The 24,286-nt window shown below is 34.4% G+C and overlaps 1 protein-coding gene across 1 annotated transcript in view; it reads left to right on the forward strand.

Moving 5' to 3' along the window:
• The window catches only part of LOC121322997 (inactive dipeptidyl peptidase 10-like), a 101,114-nt gene extending 77,123 nt beyond the window's left edge, over positions 1-23,991 (forward strand). The window contains exons 8-27 of the mRNA XM_041263701.1: positions 170-251; positions 4,810-4,930; positions 8,146-8,300; positions 10,442-10,539; positions 11,145-11,268; positions 11,925-11,963; positions 12,583-12,690; positions 16,342-16,433; positions 16,764-16,811; positions 16,973-17,094; positions 18,642-18,689; positions 19,168-19,266; positions 19,411-19,480; positions 19,920-20,114; positions 20,471-20,525; positions 21,148-21,244; positions 21,969-22,027; positions 22,284-22,356; positions 22,611-22,684; positions 22,991-23,991. Of these exons, the coding sequence (XP_041119635.1) occupies positions 170-251; positions 4,810-4,930; positions 8,146-8,300; positions 10,442-10,539; positions 11,145-11,268; positions 11,925-11,963; positions 12,583-12,690; positions 16,342-16,433; positions 16,764-16,811; positions 16,973-17,094; positions 18,642-18,689; positions 19,168-19,266; positions 19,411-19,480; positions 19,920-20,114; positions 20,471-20,525; positions 21,148-21,244; positions 21,969-22,027; positions 22,284-22,356; positions 22,611-22,684; positions 22,991-23,125 (1,894 nt within the window). The 3' untranslated portion in view covers positions 23,126-23,991. The remainder of the gene's footprint in view (positions 1-169; positions 252-4,809; positions 4,931-8,145; positions 8,301-10,441; positions 10,540-11,144; positions 11,269-11,924; positions 11,964-12,582; positions 12,691-16,341; positions 16,434-16,763; positions 16,812-16,972; positions 17,095-18,641; positions 18,690-19,167; positions 19,267-19,410; positions 19,481-19,919; positions 20,115-20,470; positions 20,526-21,147; positions 21,245-21,968; positions 22,028-22,283; positions 22,357-22,610; positions 22,685-22,990) is intronic.
• Positions 23,992-24,286: the final 295 nt, after the last annotated feature.

A 24,286-nucleotide genomic window follows, 5' to 3' on the forward strand; every position in this document is an offset into this window, starting at 1 on the left:
AGATAGCAGGTGTACACGTTTAATAAAACCATTGAAGGTTCCTTTTTCAGAGTTACGGACACTCCAGACTTACGACGAACCTCCATTCCCAAGGTGTTTGTAACTCAGAGGTTCTACTGTATATAACAGAACTGCAGACTGTAATGGATTTTTTGTAATGACGTTCTAGGGAAGTTTGGGAGCTTAACCCCCCCGAAGTGGTTGATTCAGTGCTGCAACACGCAGCATGGGGAGTACAGGGACAGCAGCTGGTAAGGTTCATTATTGCATCTTGTTGTATTGAACAAGTTTATTAAAACTCACAACAAAGTAAACATAACTAATTAAATACAAGGCAATACAATACATTAACTTTATGTGATCCCATCAAGGACCAGTACATTAGCAGCCTAGCTGCATAATAATAATCACGACAAAGTAAAATGAGGTCAAAACCAGTAGAACAAACTACAGCTATGGCCAAAAGGTTTGCATCAACCTGTAGAATTAACTAATTTTGCTTCATAAAGTCAAATGAAGCCTTCTGAATAATGCTATTTTAACATATTCAATTACATACCATTTTGTAGTTTTCCATACACAAGAAAAACTGACAAAAAGTGAAAAATGTGACATTTCAAAATCTACCATGAGGTTTTGTACTACTATTATGGCTTCCGGTAGACTTTTGCAATATCATTTTGTAGTTTCTTTGGTTACATGATGTTAAATAAAAGATTATTTAGCTTAGCTTGGTCACAAGCTATCTCAGCGTTACTCATTTGGTGAAGTAGTACAGGATTGATTAATTGCAGAACTATTTTGCAAGATATGCCTTTGCTTGCATCCTGTGTCAGGTAGGACTTTGCTGACACAAAAACTTGGCCGGAAGGCATAACAGAAAACACTCATTATAATCCTCTCTTCAGTTTTGCAACTGACATTAGTATTTTGTGATTGCTGTTTGATGAATGCAGCAGGGAACGTAAGATGCTAGTTAGACAGATAGCTCAATTGTCAGTTTTCTAGACTGAATCAACAATTTCAAGCCACAGGCATAGTTAGGTTCCAAGCAAACATGCCTCGATGCTCCTGGAGAGGTAGTCTAAGGCTGTTGAAGTGTCAGTCACACTCCTAAATAAATAGCTGTCACTCAGCTGCAGGCACAGGCATACGAATCCATTGACCCCATAAGGGCATCCTATAGAATAACACACCCGAGTATAATTAAAATAGGACTTCAACTCACTGTTCACAGTTGGCAGCTGAGTTTCAAAGGGGCACAATTCCGCACATAACCAAGGGGTTCTATGTGCACTTTAAAATAGATGTCACTTCTTGTGAGCCTTTTTAGACTTTAGTACAATTACAGTACATTGCAAGATGTGTTGTACTGATATTTATCAGCATGCCTTTTTCACCCCTCTGTGCCCGAGTCATCACAATGTTTTTTTTAGGGATTTCATTTATTTTGTGTAAGACGGCACTGTCACTGAAGCATGTATATGCTATAGCGATGTGCACCACAACTGCTTGTTTGTGAGAGATCGTTGAATAGCCACAAGCAGATGTTTTGTCTTTCTCACACAACATTTTAGGTAACATCTATTGTTTATATGTATGATTTACCCTATTTTGACATTATTTTATATTAGAAAATGGCTTGGTCTTTGTTTAACAATGCACAAGCTATAACTTTTGAGAAAACTTGTGAATTAGGCACGCTGACTATCATTTCTTTAACCATAAATCATGCCACTATTATTTAACCATTAGTATAATGATGGAATTGAGCATGACAGATGTGCAGATTATTTGGAAAGCATTGTGCTGTAACAATACAGCCTGTATAAATTACAGAAATGATGTGCATGTACAGCACTTGGATAGAATTCAAGGTGACAATTCTCTTAATGTTCTCTGCAATGCTTAACGGTACACCACTGCTTTGAACAACAACAATATTCAGTAAAGCATAAAAGCAACAGCATGTTTAAATCTTAAAGCAATCTAAGTGGCTGTTTAAAAAAAAAAAAAAGGCATTTTTGTCACTGTTTCCTGATTAATGATACTAGTGCATTCTTTAAAAGTAAACCCAAGAACATATATTGCCAGCTAAGCGCATGAACAAGATTTTCTTGCTTTTTCCCATTTATAAGCTGCACTATAAAGTCAGATCAAATTAAAATGAAAACATGTTCATAGGTTATGGGAATATTCTTTTAAATTTAATGTGTGTGTGTGTGTGTGTGTGTGTGTGTGTGTGTGTGTGTGTGTGTATATATATATATATATATATATATATATAGATAGATAGATAGATAGATAGATAGTAGATAGCTGTGCAAAAGTCTTAGACTTTACTATCAACATTTATCTTTATGATATCTTATTATGTGTAATCTATATTATTCTCAACAGTTGTTTCTACTAATTTATCAGGATTACAATCTCATTTTCTTGTTTCAACCACCGAAAAAGCTAATGTGAGGTGTTTTTATAAATGAACTGGTAAATAACAATCTAAACATTAGGAAGTGTAGAGAATGAGTAGAATGATGATTAATATGACAGTAAACATGTACGAAATATTATTATTATAAAAATGTAAATGATCTAAAGTACAGCTATGGATGAAGGTTTTGCATCACCCTATAGAATTAACTAATTTTGCATCACAAAGTAGAATGAAACCTGGTGAATAATGTTACTTTAACATATTGAATTGCATACCGCTTTGTAGTTTCTAATATCAAATACTGTACTACTATTATGGCTTGCAGTAGACTTTTTCAATACAATTGTATAGGTTCTTTGATTATATGATGTTAAATAAAAGACCTATATTATGTTCATGTATTTTTTTTTTTCTTTCTCAAACTTTAAATTCTAGGTGATGCTAAACTTTTGTCCGTGGCTGTATACCTTTAAGCTATGCTTTTAGTGAGCTAGAATTTCTGACTTGGATTTTCGCCCATCGTTTAACAACCTTGTAAGGCTGAGGACATAATCTGTAGTCTTCTTTCTCCTAAATGTGTGAAGCATATATATACTGACAAGGTCCTGTCATCTGTACCTTGAAAGAATGAGTCATGGTGAATGTACTGGCAACACACTGTGCATGAGGATGACATTGTGTTTCTTTTGGCTCACAGCATTCTGGGTATTTAACCCTCTAGGTACTACACATCTTTATAGATTTTTAAAATTCCCAGTTTATCATGTTCTTGTCAGTCTTCTTCTGCCGCCACCGCAGAAATTTCAACTGCTAATATTTCATAAACCATTTGAGATGCTGACTTCATATTTTCAATGAAGTTGCCACAGCCACTCTGTAAAAGCCCCAACTCCGAGGTCATTTGAGCTGTCGGCTTCATATTTGCAGATTATAGAATGTGCTGGTGACAATGATACAGCTTCTATGTTGAAGAATGGTAAAGATGGTGGTGAATTAATATTTGTCGATTCCCCAAAGCAGATGTGTCATAAAGTCAGAAACAGTTACAGTTCTGTGCTTTAACTCCCTGAGCTCTTTTTAAAGTTATTACTAAATGTTAATTTCTAAGTCTGCAGAACTGACAACTTAATAATAATAAAAATCATCCCTTAAGACCTAAAAAGAGGAAATAATTAAAAATGTTGCATAATCCACATATCAGCTTCAATTTCCTTGAGTTGCTATATTATGAATGTATTACTCAGGACTTGCTGAATTAGTTGTAGTACATATGTTTTTCTTTTTTTTTTTTAATCCATAACTTAAACACTTTAACCTGGTAGACAAACATGTTGTGGTGTAGGTGACACACAAACGAAGATAAGCATTTGTCTTCTATAATTAGTAATATACAGTAGTTCTGTCCATGCTTCTGAGCATGTAAAATATACAGTAATGTGTGTTTTGCGGCATGGTATGCAGTGCATACAATAATTAAACATAGATATCACTGTGTTTGATCTTTGGCACTTTATAAGGATAGCAGCACCATAATTAAAATCTATTTTGGTCAGGGGATTAGCTGTTTCAACCCAGCAGACATATAAAGAGGTGCAGGAAAAATAACTCTCAAAGCTTCAGATGGCTAGTTCAATCTTGGAGAAATAATGATAGGATATATCTGTTTTATATTTAATTGGTTGTAGGAGGATTGTCTTTTTGCAAAACTACCTAGTGCTTTAGAAAACTAGACACCACTTAGGATATATAATGCTGTTAATTGCAATGGTAAAATTACATACAGTACTGCAATCAAAGATTGAAAAGAGATTTACACGATTAAATTGCAAATAAAATAAATACTAATAAAACAAAATAGAGTACAGTAGAACAACATATTTTATCACATCTTCTCTTAGAATCATTCCAATGTGTTTAAATGCATTGCAGTCTGCAAGTATAATTTTACCAACACAAACATGACACTCGTTTAATATAGCATCATAGAAAGAGAGGATCAGTGATTCTTATTACTGCACATAATTATTATATATTTGTTATACGCAGAATACACTAAGCTGTAGTAATCCGTGTTGGATGTGTACACACAATTCTAGAGAAATAGCAGTAGCTGTTCTGATTCTCCTTGTTTAGACATAAAAAGGCCAAGAAACAAAAAAAGGCCACTTTCAAGCATCTTTTTTTCTATCAACTTTTACTTTTTCTTGCCATTTTACCCATGGTAGGAGTTTTAACAACAATAGCAATTTTAAATGTTGGAGCTCAACACGTTTCAGCTTAGCAACCAGAGCCATCCCTTCTGGCTTGGAGGTCCAGAACTGTCTAAGAAGCCAAAATAATAAACAATCACCTTTTTCTTGTGCTTGTCATAGATATACATATTTGAAAATAACATCTACTACCAATCTGAGGTAAAGAGCAGTTCGTTGAGACTCACATCATTTGGAAAAGAAGGAGTCATTTTTAATGGAATTGCAGACTGGTTATATGAAGGTGAGAATTATTATTACATTTTTCTTTTTCATTTTGTACAGATCTATTGGGTAGGCAGGTTTTATGCATAAAGCCACATGTTTTCCTCAATCCATGAGTCTAGTCTTGATTTGATGCACATGTATGTACATCTATTTTTAATGAATAATGTGGGGTATAATGTATTTGTATGTAACCCTTCTGAAAACAGGCAATATTAGGCCCTGTCCACTTTATGCCTTTAAACCAGCTTAAAAGTGCTAAATATGGTTTGTGTCCACAGTACACAGCGTTTAATACCGTAGTCGAGAACCGGACCAGTCTGGTTCTCATTTCGCATCAGGTAGTGTGGTTTATCAGAAGTATGAACGCTGTAATACCAAACTACATTTTTGTGTGTATCCTCCAATATCCCAAAATGGCAAAATTTGGCAAAATTCTCAAAACAGGCACCTGAAGGACTTGCTGTCAGTGTACAGTCCGCACTAGGTATTCATTGTTATGCTTAAAAACAAATCTGTCAGGATATCTCTGTTAAACTAGTGTGGAAAATAACAAAAGCGCAACGTTAAATTAGGCAGCTGCAAAAATGAAATGTGGGTTGAAAGTAGGATCGGGTGTGAACATTTCACGCAATGTGTCAGCTCTGTTTGAAATAAAATAAAAAGGGCCAGAATTAGGCTCAGGCTAGTTATGAAGTTAAAAACAAAGAATGTTTTGTAATTAACAGCTTTAATTATGAAACAGAACCAGCTTTATTTGTTTAAAGGGACTTCACCTGATTAAAAATAAAACCCCAAAACTTCATACCCTACCTGTGTGTGTTCACATTTACTTTTTCCAAAATACTTGTTTTCTTTCTTTTTAGCGATATGGACCTGTGCTAATATGGAGCATAACACATTATTTTAACATAAAATACAGTGCATGGTGGGATACTATTGTATTAGTTTCCACTGTTCATCGCGCTGCTAGGAACTGTAATCAAACTCTTCTAACAGTGTGTGGATACGTTGAGGTCGACAAAAATTGAAATGGTACTTCAGTGTGGACAGTTTAATGAGAGCGGTTTCGAGTACGGGTCTCGAGATCGGGTATGTAGTGTGGACAGGGCCTTAGTTGGAATCCTTGCAAACTGATTCATCAGCAAGACCATACACATCAGAAGGACTGAAACTTTTTCTCCTACGCACACACACACACACCCACAATTACAATTCACAATGGCCAGAAGAATTTCAGTGATGCCGTCATGTGTTGCATTGAAGTCAAAATGCTCCTTGGGCAGATTGTATTTCTTAATTCAAATGCAAATGTCAGTCACTGTACCTTTGAGCATGAAATGGACATTATTATTGGTTCTGTTTAAAGAGCCATGATCATTCTGGATTATCTGTGATTGTAATTAGGGCTGGTATAGAAATTACCTTTTTTTTTTTTTTGCTTCCAAATAGTTAAATTCAGAGACAACGTTTAGGATTCTGTGCTAGCGAGGGAGACTGTTATCTCCAATAGCGATTTTTTTAAGGTCCAGGATGAAAGTAAGTCAGTTCTGTGATGTTTCTGATTTTAAAGGACTCAGTCATTCCTTCCTTGGAAGCCTGTGCAGTGATGTCAATGAGACCCTTTCATATGTTTGTTTATCCTAAACTGCAGTCACAGAATAAAAGCAGTACAGTAGGAACCCAAATGAAAGTGAAAGCAGAAACATTCTGTTATAAAATGTATACTTATACTTGTATATTCTAATATGATTATCTTATAAATCCTTGCCAGTGTATACATGTTAAATCATTAGTGTACAGTAGAAGAATGGGAAAGCAGAAAGTCAGCCTTGAAACTTCCCCACAGAGGAATAAAGCAAATGTGACTACCTTCATGTGTGGATGCACATGAATTCATGGGAACTGAAACCGAAATGCAAAATTAGTCTCAGGAAGTGTCAACCACATTATTTAAATTATCTCAAACTCTGATTAAATATGAATTCATACAGATTGGTGACTAGAGCAGTGGAGTTAATTCAATTTTGTATATTATAAGTCAACCATGTATTTGAAGTAGAATTGAATTATTATGCAAAGAGTGTAAAGTTGAAGAGAGTACTAATCCAGTTTTTCCTTTATTTTATGTATTTTACATATTGGCAGTACAATTTTAAATGAATTCAGTTTGCCTCAACAAGCTTCGAACCATTTAATGTATGGTATGCTATCTATTATACTTGTTAAATCAATATATTCTAACAAAATGGTCATTCATTATTTATCTCACTTTTGTACTGTGTCCCCAATACTATTGTAATCACATTTGGGGTTTTAGGTTTAAATTATAGTGTTACTGTAGAATGGCACAATTACAAAAACACATTGTAATTGTTATTTCCCCAGATTTCAGTTTTTTACAGCTTGTTAGGTCTAAATCTGTAAAGGGATTGTACAAAATGTTCATGAAAAACATGATTATCTTAAACCCATAGTATACATTTAAAGCTTAAAAACATTAAATTAGAGGTGCTGAGAAGATGGATGAAAAACAGTGTCACAAAATCAGCCCTGTGTAAGGCAAAAAAAGGTAAAAACTCAGCAAACTGAACTATTATACCTTCATGTCATCCAAACATTAGACAATAAACTCTTCAGCTGCATTGCATACACAGTAGAGGAATATGAAAAGGTTTGAAAAGAAGCAAACCATATTAGATAGCAGCCATTTGATTTGTTGTTCTGGGATTTATCATAGCCGTTTCCATGCCATTAACCAACAAGAGACAGATTGTGAAACGGTAGTGTATCACACAACACTGCCCATTACACTAAGCACATGCTTATCTATGGAAAGTAATTATCTGAATTCAGTTGTTTAAACTGATTTTTTTTTTTTTCCCATTGTACTTGTTATACAAAAAGTATACTCATGAACGTTCATAGAGTGCTGTGCTACTTTCACTCACAAGGAGAGCTGTAAACATCCCACTCGACCCCTGTGGGGCAGCTTGGTTTCTTCTCCCTATCCTCATTCATGGAATAACCACAGTGCTTTATTAACATTCAGGGCATGTCCTCGATTTACAGGTACATTTTACCGATTTCTTCTTTTAGCTTCAACTTATTTCATGTGTGTGCATCACATGTAGAGTAATAAAATACACCATCCCCCCCTCCTCCCCTGTTCTCAAAATATGAACCCCCTGTACACATAATGCATTGATTTCTGTTAAAATAAACTGTTTGCAGAAGAAATACTGCAGTCCCATGTTACACACTGGTGGTCCCCAGATGGAGAAAGGCTGGCGTACCTCATGATTAATGACTCCCTGGTATCAAACATGGCCCTTCCTCGTTTCACTGGTAGTCTTTATCCCAAAGGAAAGCTCTATCCTTATCCTAAGGTAAGGACTAGTTCTTTATTATTATTATTATTGTTGTTAAAACCATCTGCATGTTTTTTTGTTTTTTTTTTTTCCTGCTGCAAATTAACTGCTGGCTTTAGTAGGTTAAATGCAGATTCATAGATTCTGTTTAGAGGTCAAATAAAGGTCTTGCTATAATACACCTGTTTGATAAAATGCATAAGAACAGTATACTAGAAATGGTTATACTGTACTATATTTAGAGGCTATTGATTTTGTATTTTAATCAGGTTCTTTTTAGAAACTGAAAGATAATGGCCCTGAGGCCATATGGTTCTACATAGAATACCTTCTTTTATATATTTATATATTATGAAATATGTCATTGATTTTTAGGTTCGTAGCCCCTGTAAAACAAACCCAGACACAAGATTTGCAGTGTTTGAATAGCACTTACGTGCAGTTTTAATATTTACAGAAATAAAATTAATGAAAACAAAAACCTAACTCACACTTTATGGAGTACTTATTAAACTTTTTTAAATTTCAGTCCCCAACTATCTATACTATATATATATATATATATATATATATATATATATATTAATATATATATTATATATATATATATATATCCACCCACCCAACGGTTCTGATGTCATGTCATGTCTTGAATGATAAGAATGTTGAAACACAATAGAAAAAGGTCGAGAAGACATTTTTTTTATCTTTTTATATCTATATATATAAATATATATATATATATATAGAATATATATATATATATATATATATATATATCGTGTGTGACGTCAAGAGACGAATGAGATGTGGCATGCATTGCTTAGTTTTGGTTTTCTCCTATTTCACAGGAATATCAATTTCAAACTTTGAAGTTTAAACCCTTTCTGCTTGCTCCTACTTGTTAGGCTGAAACCTTGTGGGATATCATCAGTGTAAAGTGTGTTGTGTGAAACAAAGCGCCTCCAGCCACAGAATGCTGAATATATTGAAAAAAAGAACAGGGAGAACACTGTTAGCCTTCACCCATACTTTCTTTACTATAGGACAATACTTATTATACTTTAATGAAACAAAGGGTATTGAGAAGTGGAATGTTAGAAAGTAAACTAAAACAATAATGGGGAAAGAGAGAAAAGGTTAACTGAGTCTTATTAAAGGTAGACTAAAAAAGTTTTTAGAATTGTAGTTAGGCCAAACAATCCATTAACTTTAAACTCACAAAACAAGCAGTGTAGGGATTAGTTTCAAAAGCAGTTTTCTTTAAATTGAAAAAGAAACTGAACTGTGGCATTATAGAGATGACTCTGTTTTCTCTTAAGAAACACTGGATTCACTCCACCTTTCACTAAGATTGTTTTTTTAATTCCTCTAAAGTCTATGTTTCATGGCATTTTAAAATGCTTGGCCTGGTGGTTCAAATGTCACTCTTGGGCTTACCCAGCATACTGAGCTGTTAAGTGTGTTTTTTTTTTTTTTTTTTAAACTAACATAAAACGGGTGGCGTTGATCCATGATGGTTTCAGTGTAGAGGGTAAAGTTGTGCACTTGGTATTCATGCATCAGTAGATTTTCATCATTACTAATAAAAGGAACAGCTTTTTTAAGTTGCTGAAAGTAAGAAAGTTCAACACTACATGTATAAGTGACTTTGCTGATATATATACACATACATACAGACACTGTGAGGTGAAAGTAATGTTTACTGACCATAAAATACAGGAATTTCTACACCAGTTTGTTTTCTGCTATTATTATGGACAGGTGTAAAGGAACGATAACAGCTAATGATAACCTGTATGTGAACTAACACAATTAATTACATTGAAACTAGATTAAACCAGCAGGCCCAGGTGTAACTGTCTGTGTTTAAAAAGAAGAGGAATGAGTAGCTTTAATTATACTCAGGAGAGAAGACACAGAGATACGCTTCTGGAAGGTTCAACACAGAAGAGAGATTGCTAAAGACTTTTAAACACTGAAGCATTATCAATCAGACCTCTGTTCACTGTAAGGCATACACTTAATAGGGCATAATATTGACAGGCACTCTCATTCTTCAAAAAGAAAAAGAAATGTCACATTGTAGTGGTATCATCTATTTTTTGTTTCTTAAAACTATGTTTCCAGTTACTATTTTTTGCATGTGTTGTAAACAGGCAGGACAGATGAACCCTACTGTAAAACTCTTTGTTACAAATCTGTATGGACAAACACACACCCAGGAACTGATGCCACCAGCCAGCTTTAAAGCCAGGTATGACTTAGTTGTCAATCATATTTCTTAAGCAACTGTTTCAAACTAAAGACCAAACAAACCTTCTTACCTCATCGTCAGGGGCAGTAGTTTTTTTCTTTTATATATCTGCTTTGCTATATTGCTTTATATTATTTATTTTTTGCACAACTGTCAGTGTTATAGTAGATATTAGATATATTTATATTTTCATTTTTTGTATGCTAAAAAATTCAATATAACACTTTATTATTACTATTAGGCAGAATTGTGGATGTTCTGACTCTCCAAGTTTATCACAATCCCATACTCAACCACATACTCCTCATTTCTTTTCTACATGACAACATGACAAAATATCATACTTACGGTGAACTTGTCACACTGAATTTGGGTTTAGCATGCAATTTACTCTATACAAATATATCAACATTTAGTACAACAAAATGTCAATAGTTTTACCCTCACTTTTGTATTCATAAAAAAGTTTGTAAACCATAAATTATGAAATGAAGTTTAGTCCGTCATCAGTTTAAAATGTGTCACTGTGTGCTCGCTTTAACTGCTTAAAGGTTGTCTTTTTAAAAAGGTTGCACTTAAATGTGTTTTATTCCGTGTCCAAGCAGGGATCATTATGTGGCCATGGTAAAGTGGATCAGCAACACCAAGACTGCAGTGAGGTGGTTAAATCGCCCTCAGAATGTCTCCATTCTTACTATGTGTGACACAACGACTGGAGCTTGCAGCAAGGTGGGTGGACATTGTTTCAGATCTTTTGTTGTACGCCTTGAAAAGGTTGGGGATTGTGAGCAATCAAGGCTTAGTCGGTAAGCCAAGCTTCGACGAACCGTTCAGTAACATACTTTAAGAAACACAAACACAGAATAAGGTTTTTGAGAGTATTATACCATAACAGAAGAAGTGTCCAGCTGAAAGGTTTGTCTTGATAGTTTTACTGTAGAATTCTGATTGTTTTTTTTGAAGTTGTGGATGATAATAAGGCTTAAAAACTGTCATATCCAGACATTATGTTGATCACTACCACAAGAGTTTATAATCCAACAGTTAATCCCAAGGAAAACTATGCTTGCAGTCAGCAGAAGTTACCTTACTTTAATGAATAGTGAATACAGCCTATAGTATAGGCAATGATACATATACATAATTCTGCAATAAAAGTGAGTTTCTGCACTACTTGTAGTTGGCAAGCATCATTTAGTACAGACACAGATGACGTGGTTTTAAACACATTTCCTGCATGACTGTCATAGGATTTTTAGTAACTCATAACATATAGAATATTGATTGAAATTGAAAAAATAAATAACAACAATATCACGTGGATCCTTTTAATAGATCGCAGTTGTGTTAATCATGTATTTAATAAAGGTTTTTTTTTTTTTCAGAAACATGAAGTGATGTCTGAAATCTGGCTTTCTAAGCAGGTAAATTAAAAGCTCTGCTGGATTCAATGTTGTTGTGTATATACAGTATACTATTTCATGTATCTCCTAATATACTGTAACTAAAATACTACTGCCATCCTTTAACTCTGTGTTAGTCTTCGTGGAATTTTCCCTTACGGGTCATTTATTGGCCCCATTAATATAACAAAATTCAAAATACAGTGTAGTGGAAAGATGTCTCGGCATAGAGCAGGGTTAGGAGTTTGACAGCGGCAGTGTTTCGATCTGGCATTACAGTAATCTGTCACATATCCGACCTAATCATTTATCTGCCCTAAGCAGTGTTAGTTTATTATTGAACAGAGAAGATCAGTTCAGAGGTTGTAGATCCTACCAAAGTTTTCGTGCACTGTGTTGTATGTGCTCCGTGCGCTGCCATTGCTGGTAGTGTCACGTGAGCTGTTCAGTGTGTTGATATGCGGGTCATATCAAATTCAACTTCCGTCTCGATCTCCTGCCTGTCAGTCAGCAAATGCACGCACCCACATGGCAGCTCAAACAGATTTACAATTACAACAAAAAGTGGGACATAATAACACATAACTGGGCATTTACTTAACTCACCTGCAAAATTAAAATAGTTTCACATGCTTTTCAGACTGAAGAGCCAGTGTTTTCCAAGGATAGCAACAAATTCTTTCTGAGTGTGCCAGTAAAACAGGGCGGGAGAGGAGAATTCCATCACATTGCTATGCTTACTACTCAGGTAAGAAATAATAAATTTCCATATATGTAGCTTTACCTAAATGTACTAAAGAAATTAGTTTGTATTCTAGTACTAAAAAAAAAAAAATGTAGTGATTAAAGACAATGTTTCAATGTCTTTTATGTACACCCCTGTAATATTTTGCAATAAAGACAGAGGTACCAATTTACAGTAATTAATAGTGGCATAAGAGTACTGTAAGTACTGTTTAGAAACTTTTTGGAATATATATATGTGACAGAATACCTTGTAAATAAGAGTTCTGGTGCATTATAAGTGGCAAATCCACGTCTATTTGATTTTCAGTAGTTTATATTTCTCGAAAGCACACAAACCTGGAGGAGGTCTGAATATCAATTGCATAGAAATAACCCCACTGTGAAAAGTAAAATTGAAGATGCTTAACTTGAACGCTGCATTCATATAATCACAGTGGCTCTACGGTCTGTTAATAGGATTCCTGTGTGTCTGAGATTACCATGTGCGCTGACTGTATTGGGCTTCAGAAACACAGCGGCATTAACAGTTAGGAGGCCTTGGCACAAACAGATCCCTGGGCTAAGATGGAATTTATCCTAGATTGTTGATAAGAACCAGGAGGAAGAACAAGGTGTAATAATAACTACACCTGGACTATTGCTGCAATCCAAGGATTTTACTTTCACTTAAGTTGCAGTTGATTTCTGTTCAACCACATTAGTATAAACTGAAGCTAGATTGTCAGGTGTGAGTTTGATACCAAATCTAAGTTTGATAATTACATGTTACCCTGTCAGATTATTCCATCATTTAAGCCCTCTAGCAATAAAGCAAGGGAATACAGACAGTGGGATAGGGTTAGGGAGCAAGGAGATGCTATAAGGATTTGAACAAATATAGTACAGATGATTTATACAGTATTGTTGAAAATAACAACCCTATTACCTTTGATTTGACATACCTGTTGGTAAGTTTTATACAGAAGTTAAACATTAACTGACCTTAAAATGACATTGGCTGTCAAAGGGCTTTATACATTTGCAAGCTGGATTTATGTGCTTTACGACCAAGGCAAATGTTTTTTTTGTTGATTTATTTTGTACGCAATGAAGCCCTGAGCTCCCGATTTCATTCAAACAAGGGTAATGAGGGTCTCTTAAGGTCCTTGTTTACTGTATTTGTAACGAGGAGTTTATATCAGACAAGACATGTCTTTGAAGGATCAGTCCACATGCCTACTGTGTAGCCAGATTTCAAACAAAAAAAAAAAAACTTTTTGTAGTGATCGTTATAATCAGCTGACTGTGCACTCTGCATTATGTGTGTACACTGAGATGAAGAAAAGCATCTTCAAGTATTTATTTCTTTACACACCTCAAATGTCAAACAAAGGACACTACAAGCTTAGGGCCTTGTTTACTAAAGGTTCTTAAAAGTAGCCATAAGACATGTGTTAACACAATCCCGGGTCTTAAAACTATAAATAAGTTGGTATTTACTAATGTGAATGCCCGCATACTATGGAAATCATTAGCATATTAAGACATACCTTATCACAGATGTTAACGACATAGGTGTCACTGACTATAAAGGAATGAGCAGAGATTGAGACACGCAGTTGTCAGTTCTTGAATTTTACTAAATATATGTATTAAATACTCTATAACTGCGTTTGAAAGGCAGGATCGCAAAAATAAATAAATACAAAGTTATAAACAATCCTACTTAGACACCGTCATGGCTGTATAGTATATATAAAAAGCATTTTGCTTATACAGTATAGTAGCCTATTCTTTTTTTTTTAATGCATCATTGATTAGATCAGTCTGCAAGCTTTAGGCTACATTAATGAAACTGTGAATACAATGAAGTACGGAGTTGGCATTTAGACCAGGTGGCCTATTTCAGCAATCAACGCATTTCTGTGCATTGAAGTGCTCTTCACGTGTTTTACAACGTGGATCTTACAGACACCAATTGCATGAAATGCACAGGTAAAAATAACTAGGAGTAATTATACTGTTCATAGCCTGCTGTATAATCTATTGTAGCTAGACAGAATAATTTTGTACAGAAAAAGTGCAAATCGGTTATACTGTGAAAGTACAGAATTATTTGTACAGAAGTAAAAGCAGGTATGCAGAAGGTATTGACCGCAGTGCTAGCCGACACATGCAATGGTATAGCTGTGCCCAAATCATGTGGAGCAAAAAAAGGGGCAATGTATGTAGATATATGATTTAGGAAAGCACTTCCTTCTTTGATATTATGTGCTGTTGTGATTGTAAACCCAATTTCCTTTATTTATTCATATTACCGTGTTTCAATTATGTTTGTGTGAACACAGTTATGTGTTTTTTTCATTTGCCTAGTAGGCGTTTAAGCGTTTGCATAGTAAGCATAAACACATTTATTTTCAATGTCCTGTTTCTTATTTTGTTTGCACAGTTTTATTTAATTGTAATATACCTGTATATAAATGCATTTATTTATTTTATGCGGTCAGCTGGTATATGTGTGTTTTAGTATATAAACGCATTTATTTTAAAATTAGTCTCACTTTTGGATGTGTAGTATCGTACATACATATAGCTGTACCTTGTGCTGACAGACAGCTTTAAGACGGATCTCGGCTCGTAACACCTGCTTTCCATCAATGCTATCTAGCACGCAATTTAAGGTGTGCTTCATGGTTAGCACAGTTTAGTAAATATCGTCTTACTATCATTAGACTCATTAGTAGTCTCATGCCACTTTATATGAATACATCACCGTGCATTTTGCATATTCAGCCGATGCTAGTGTACTCATCAGATTATTTTTAAGGCTGCATGCTAATTCACGTTTTATTCTTTAAGCCGTGCTTTATCGTGGTTTATAAATACAGGATTATCTAGCACGCGCCTTATCTTTGGATAACACGCATGTTATCACATAAGAACCTTTAGTAAATGAGGCCCATAGTGTCTAATCTTTCAATGTCATCTGTTTTTTTTTTTTTTCTGAGATGATATGTATCAATGTTCCTGGCCATTCAGGCAACCTGACTCACAACCATGAGGTTTGTAACAGAATGTGATAACAGTGATGTCCATTAGCAATTTAGAAAAAAAAAAAAAAAAAAAAAACTTACATAAAGCATTTTAAAATAAAATATTAACTACATCTGTATGTTTGCATTTTCACTGATGATTATGGCTGATCATTGATAATCCATATCCAGACAAAATGAATCATGAAGCTAATTGTTACTTGGGATTATAGTCAATACTATATTGATTTCAGTACTGTAACTGTATGTAAAACTCTGTGAATATTTTATAACATGTCTTCTTAAATTGTGCTTTACATTTCACAGCTGCAGTAAAGTAAATCCAAATCAACGTGACACTAGTTTGTAGCTGTAGACTATTTTTTAAAGGGCAATTCAGTATATATGAATTAAAATAAAAGCGTAGTTTGGAACTGCGCTCTTTCCCGTCGCGTGATTATTAATCCTCTCAGTCAGTCGTGAGTGACTGTCAAACCTCATTTTATGTGAGTTAAAGTAAATCGGTGGGGGGTAGCTTGTGTTAACTCTGCACCACCCATTTATTATTATTATTATTTATGTAACAAATACAGCCTGCAATGAACAGCTTTTTTTGTACATAACTGGTTTTATATCCACAGTCTACAAATGAACAGATCAGTGTCAGGCATCTGACATCAGGAGACTGGGAAGTTACTAGAATCCTAGCTTATGATGAAATTCACCAGAAGATGTAAGTGCATTCCTTTAGATATGCAAAACAGACATTCCCAGTAATACTACTACTACTACTACTACCACTACTAATAGTAATAATAATAATAATAATAATAATAATAACGTTAAGCAAGTAGAATTAGAGTTTTATTGATGTTTTATCTGCAGCATATCTGTTTCTATCTCATTGATACCTTGGAATCGACACAGTAAATGTTGCAATAATGGCATTAACGTAAAACCAAGATGTCTACCTATCACTTTTCTACATTTGTCACTTAAAGAATTGTGATCGATTTGATTGTTAACAGTGACAAATCACCTATTTTGTTTTGTTAATATTTAGCTATTTCCTAAGTACTGAAGGTTCTCCAAGAAAAAGACAACTATACAGGTAACTGAGCTAAATACTTCTCAATGCATACTGTAAGTCTGCCAACGTTTTGTTTATTATGAGCATCCATGCATTGCATACGCATCATTAAACTGATATTTTGATATTTACTGTATTCCTGAATCACCAGAGACAACACATGCATGTTTATTTGTTCGCAGTGTTTCTACAATTGGCTTGTTTCCTCGCCATTGTCTGAGCTGTGAATTTAACGAGCCCCAGTGTACATACTTCAGTGCTGACATCAGTCCCAGTAATCAGCACTTCGTCTTGCACTGTAAAGGTAGGACAGCACATTTGTATGTCTGTTCATTTATGGTATTGTGGCTCAATAGTTCCTTTTTAAACTCCCAATCCAGCACAGAGATTGACGTTTTGGGCCGATCTAAAGCTTGCATTGTTTCCCCACCATTTCCAAGTTGTGGACAACCATGATCATTTTGAGACTTTAAAACCTGTAGGGGCACTGTACTGTATGTTGGTCATTTAATTTATGCATCTTTTAAAAGCACTTACTACCTTTTCTAAAGATAATTACGTTTTCTAAAGTTAATTATTTATATTTATTAATGCACAAATAACCACCACGTCTAGTCATTTACTTTCCTAATTCCTGTTCATGTGTCACAGTTACAAATTATGGTAATTAATTATTCCATTTGAAAATTATTATTTTTAAAAAAAGTATTTAAAGTAATATAAGCTTAATGGACCTACTTTATGATGGCATTAGCGTTCCTACACATTTTATGCTTGCAATGTACAAAAACCAAGGTCACAGCTTTAGTTATTAACATGTTGTTGCTGTACTGTATTCAGTTTGTTACATACAGTATACTTAATATAACTTGTGACTTGAAACTATATAGAAACTATTTTGTCTCCATAGTGCGCTATTGCTATGTCAATTTTCATATCGTTTTAAGAGTTTGGTCTTGAGCTTGCATCCTCTAAAGGGGCCTTAAAATCCATGTGAAAGAGTTTGAGATCATTGTTGTTAAACATCTTAATGTGGGCAAACATCACAGTTTAAACATTACAGTATACAGGTCCATATAAAACCCCATTCCACCCTGTAGACACATGCCATGTCACCTGCAGAGTTTTAATTAATGTGACGTTTTGTCTGTTTAAGTATCTTTAAAGGGGATGGTTTGATTGAGCACATTTAATTAAACATTGTTAATCTCACTGATGCTTGTCTTATCAGCAAGCCTCATTGCCAAACCCCACTGGTGGCAATAGCTAAACTAAATTCAAATTAAAACAAAGACACTTTTTTTTTTATACTTAATGAACATTATTTAAACCCTTTGCCAGTCAAAGGAAGCAAGTGAATGCGAGAAATCAGTGAGAAATTATTAAAGATATTGGAATTTTCCTTGGAAAACCTGCTGACAGACTAGTGTAACTACTTTAGATTGCTTTTTGTATACCGCTGTAATATCTTTTGCATTGGAGATCCCTGTGTAGTATAAACAGTATATCATAACTTCAGAAATATTAGCTGTTTACAGCCAAAAATCCATAACAGTGAAGTACACTTTTTGATATCTTTGATATCCCAAGCCTATATTACTGGCTCTTTCATTGATGGTTGTGGTGTTGAAGTTTAACATTTTATGTCTAGAATGGGTTATAAGTCCACAGATGTGTTTTCAGTGTAGTCCAAATTGTAGAATTAGACCCAGAACCACAGTCACAGGCTTTGCTGGTACCAGTAGTCCTGTGATCTTAAATACATTATACAAGTTGTGTAAAGTAGCATTTTTCGGGAAGGATGTCATTTTTTGATATTCATATGATTTTTTTTTTTTTTTTTTGCTTTAGGTCCAGGAATTCCAGTTGTCACTTTACACAGCATGAATAACCCTAAAAGTAAGTATCACTTATAATTTAAAAACCTTGTATTATTATTATTATTATTATTATTATTATTATTATTATTATTATTATTATTATTATTATTATTATTATTGTGCTTTTTAAATACAATTTTGTTTAAAATATTTTTTTGTTTGGGTGAAGTAAATTGATATTTTATCGTTCAGTTTGTGTTCTTGTTTTTGTTTTGTTTTTTGTACAGGGGGTAACAGAAATGTAATTTGGGGAAGGTCATTTGAACAAAATAGGTATCCATAGCTACACACTGCATGGCAGTTTTGTAATGAATACGTTATTGATTTTTCTGCACAGTGAAAAGCTGGGTTTCTCTAATTGATATTGTTTTACATAAAGTCTTTGGTAACAAAACCTGCTTACTTAAAACTAATAAATGTCAATCTCTCTCTCTCTCTCTCTCTCTCTCTCTCTCTCTCTCTCTCTCTCTCTCTCTCTCTCTCTCTCTCTCATGTAGATTACTACATGCTTGAAAATAACACTTTGCTTAAAGAAGCAATGAGAGAAAAACAGATTCAACAGTCAGAGTTCAGAGTTGTTTCCACTAAAGACTTTGGTAATCACCTATTTTACGTTTAAATACCCAATAAGCAGAGTTCCTGTTTAGTAAACTTAATGGGTTTTAATTGTTTCTGTTAAAATAGCCCCCATTGTGTCTGAGCATTGCTCTCACACATTATTGAATCATGTCCTTCTTTAGAGCTGCCTCTGAAATTATCATATCCGATGGACTTCTCTGAAGCTCAGCGCTATGGCCTGCTCTTTCTTGTGTAGGTATTTTTATTTTGTTTTGTAATTTATGTTTTTAACATTGCATAGTAAATTATTGGAAGCTGGAAAATCTAAAATCTTACAGAATTTTTATTTACCATAATCTTTTCAAATAGGTCAATACTTTGATTTGATTCATATTTTTTTTCAAACCACAACTGAACAGTACCACAATGTAAAATAAGAAGGATATAAATACACAACAGATATTTAGTCAATGGCATATGTATTATCAGTCTAAAACAAACTATACTACAGTATATATTCATATTCTTTGCCATGTTTACACATTTAAATAAATTGACATATTTTTCTACATGTCTAGTGGTGCTTTTTTTGCTTATGTATATTGAACAAAATAAAACTCAGCTGCTGAATATAACTGAAGACAGTCAGTCAATATGAATGTCTTTTCTCTGTGTTTGCTGCTGTTTGTAGTGATGGCGCTCCCGGCAGCCAGCTGGTAACTGACAGGTTTCTCCTTGACTGGGATTCAGTGCTTGTCAGCTCTCATGATGTCATCGTAGCTCGCTTTGATGGCAGGGGAAGTGGATTCCAGGGGGAGCGGGTCCTGCAGGCAGTCCATCAGCAGTTAGGAATCGTTGACGTACAGGATCAAATTGCAGCTATAGAGTGTGTATGAGTGTTTTATTTAGTTTTTTCCTTTTTGTTAAGAGTAGGATGTGACTACTTTTGTGTTATGTAGTCTGTTTGTGTAGTATACACAACAGAACAATAGTAACCCATTAAAAAGAGAACAGCAGACAGTGGGCAGGGCTTGCATAATATATAAAAAAAACAGATACCAATGTTGATTTATTATTATTATTATTATTATTATTATTATTATTATTATTATTATTATTATTATTATTAATAATAATAATAATAATAATAATAATAATAATAATAAATAATAATAATAATAATAATTGTTGTTGTAATGTTGTTGTTTGTTTATTTATGTATTATTAATTTATTTGTTACAGGTACTTAAAGAAACTGCCATACATTGATCCTGACAGGATTGGGATCTTTGGAAAGGTAACAAGTCATCATGTGTACATTTGGGGGGAAACCGTAACACACTTGTCTTTCTTCAGTTCGTCTGCAGTTACCATGGAAACTGGGGGATTATGTATTATTCCTTTACCTCAAAACAAAAACTTGCAGCTCAGAAAGTACTTGAACAGAGAAAAAGCTTGTAAATGCATTAAGCAAATCTTACCTTGTCCTGTACACAGCTCTAAACGTGACATTGTCTCAAATACTTCACTGTAATTAAATGTAATACTGTAATAAAAGGGAGTCATAGGAGATCAGTGTTTGTAGCTTTTAAAGCTAATGGGAAAACACTGCATTAGTAAATTCATATAGTAGTACATGATATACATGATATGAATTGCTGATCGGGCATGCAGTGTTGTGATGATACTAGGTATCTAATTACATTCCTCTACCAGCTTACTTAACATGCAGCCCTTCTGAGCTGGTACGTTGTCTTCATTAGCAAAACTCATTTTGAATTTAATTTATCACCACGAACTGTTTTCCAAACCCCTGATCAACTGGTTGTTTGAATAATATGAAATGATTAAATGTACTTCCATTATACTTTAACATAACTGTTATAATTCCTGATGCACAATAATTGCATATTTTCCAGGGTTATGGTGGATACATTGCATTAATGATGCTCAAATCAACTGATGAGCTTAAGTGTGCAGTTGCAATGTCACCAGTAACAGAATGGAAATTATATGGTAAGTAAACACATCCGTTCAGTTGTGTATTTGTTTTAAATGGCTTGTGAAATCTTGGAAGCAGATTTTTTTTCTTTATATTTGAGACACAAAAAAGTGTTTTTCAACCTCTTTCTAAACCAGATTCAACCTTCCCAACCTTCTTTCATATCATTGTCCTTTAATGATTCCATCATCAAAGCACAAGCTACTTTGTTTTGTCAGTAGATCTTTAATTGAGGTTAAGGTTCCATTCCTCTGAAGAATTGATTCATGTGTAAGAATCTGCAATTTAATGATCTAGTTTGGAGTGAAGACCAGGAATCTAGATTTGGTTTCCTAATACCCTGTCTTCTCTATTGGATTTTCTTCCATGACATTAACTAGGGAACAGTCACATTGCATCATTGTTCACACAATAGCCTGATAAAAGCTAATGAGTAAAATAGCTAATGGAATAATCCTGTAACCCTCTCCTCTAATGCATTGTCATGCACTGCAATAAAAGGAAAAGGAAATTGCTTATTCCCAGCCACTTCCTCTTTGGAAGTGCTTTCTTAGATTTGCTAGGATTGTTTTGCTTTCCCTATCAGTGCCTGATTGACGGGTTTGTGTGAAGGACTGACTGGTGAGCATGTGAGTTGTAAGAAAACTGTGACAAGTTAGGTTGGGACCTGGAGTAAGAGGGTTAAGACTTCCAGAGGCTATTCATATTACTATTATTGTTATTATTTTTTTTACATAGCATCTGCATTTTCTGAGAGATACTTTGGCTTACCATCAAAAGAAGAAAGTTTTTATCAAGTAAGTTTTGGTTTCCAGAGGACTACTACACCATGGTTGTTAATGTTATTGCACCTGTGCTGTACTGTAGATCACTTATTATTCCCCGCTGGTATGAATATCACCTGCTACAGGGATATAATGGAGACCGGGGTACCCCTGTTTATTTACGATATAGCCCATTCCAATAAACTAAATACATAACAGTGTCCAGAGGTTGTGTTCTATTTCAGAATTGCTAGGATAGATCTCACCAGGGAATTTTTTCTTTCTTAAGATTTCCAGCGTGCTTCACAATGTGCAGGTCTTGAAAGAAAAGAATGTGATGTTAATACATGGAACAGCAGACGGTGGGTAGAATCATTACATTTCCAGAAAAAGAACCCCACAGTAGTTTTAATATAATACTCTACCAACTTCTGTGCTGCTACAACTGCTGATATGCAGAAACTTGACATTATGGCACTTATTTACTTTGCACAATGAGAGAGGATTTTAATCTGTAATATAAGTATACATATTATATTAAAAGCAAATGTTCAGAAACCTTCATGTGACAAATTATATGAAATATTGACTTTAGTGCTCTGTTTCTTTCTTTCAGCCAATGTACATTTCCAACACTCAGCAGAACTGATTAAGCATTTAATAAAAGCTGGTGCAAACTACACTATGCAGGTATGTGTCATAATGCACTGTAAATACAGACACGTTTCATACGTTAGTCAAATAGACAACCCTGCTTATCTATGCACACATCCTACAGGTTGACACAGTATCTCTTTATTATCATTAATGGATAACATGCCCCAACCCCCAGCCATTCCACATTTAGCAGGGCAGAATATATTTTAAATTGTGGGGAGGGAGGAAGAGAGAGAGAGAGAGAGAGAGAGAGAGAGAGAGAGAGAGAGAGAGAGAGAGAGAGAGAGAGAGAGAGAGAGAGAGAGAGAAATCTAGTTTAACATCTTTTTTCTTCAACAGATATACCCTGACGAAGGACATTTTATATCAGAGAGAAGCAGACAGCACCTCTACAGTAGGCTCATTACATACTTCAGAGAATGTCTTAAGGAAGACACGTTATTATTACCAGAGGAGCCAGAAGAGGAGGAATAGGTCAGGAGGCCACTGGAGGACTTTATAATGTGTTTCTGTAATGACTACTGGAGCCTTGAAGGCTCTGAATCAAGCATTAGCTAGAAACAACTGTTGGAGTGCAGCTGCTGCTGAATTTATATGAGTGGAACAGCAACAGTAAAGATATTCGGCAAACAATCTGGATTTCACATATCAGGCCCATCTTAACCTTCAAATCAGAAGTCTCTTTTGGAAGGGCACAGGTCTGCTACTTCCTCCACTGAGGATTTAGTTTTACACACATAGTTAAGTGCATGGTTATTTTGTTTAGCTTCACCGTTTTTCTCATGTAAATATTTGTTGTAGTAGCAGTTCAAATCAAATGACGTATCGTTTTCCCTTTTGTGTAAATGCACAATGAAGTGCTACACCTACCTAGTCAGAAGTGAAAATTCAATGTTACTGTGACACCTAAAAACAAGTGCAATTCCTTCACAACCCATACTCACATTCAGCCAATAAAGACACATTATTTTATACAATACCGCTGTGTAGGTCTGTCTGTATAATACAGTATGTCTCTTATTACAAATGGTTTTCAGGAGAGGAATCCTGGAGAGGTATCCAAATGATGGCCTGCCCTCTTTAAACATAAATGCCTAAATTCATGGTCAGGCATAATGTGACACTAGCATTCAGTTTCATCCTATAGGATTTCATTTTAATTATTGCTTTAAAAAAACTTTTAAAAAGTACCAAGAAAGAAAAATACCATGGTAACTGTGTAAATAATGAGTGCTAACACTGAACAAAATACCCCAAAAATTAATCACACTTCTAATCATGACTGATCAATAAAGGGAAATGTTGTTCTGAGAGGTCCATGTGGGTACATGTGAAGCCATCTTGAGGCAGGGAATGCAATGTAAAAGTTTTAAAAAGTGGTCAAAATGTAAAAAAAATCTAATTAAAACAATTACGTGAACAGTTGTAGCAACACATGGGAACATGTAACACAATAAAATAAAAAGGTCCTAATGTACCCTTTAAGTAACTTATAAGAAAGTCTCAACATGAAATAATAAAACCGTTATAAAAATGTTATTTTAAAATACATTTTACTGTGTAGCTATTTCTAATATTTCACAAAAAAGACTAATATTGCTGAGAGAATTATAAAAGAATAATAAAACATCAAGG

Source organism: Polyodon spathula, chromosome 11 (assembly GCF_017654505.1).
Source record: "Polyodon spathula isolate WHYD16114869_AA chromosome 11, ASM1765450v1, whole genome shotgun sequence".
NCBI classification, from domain to species: Eukaryota; Metazoa; Chordata; class Actinopteri; order Acipenseriformes; family Polyodontidae; genus Polyodon; species Polyodon spathula.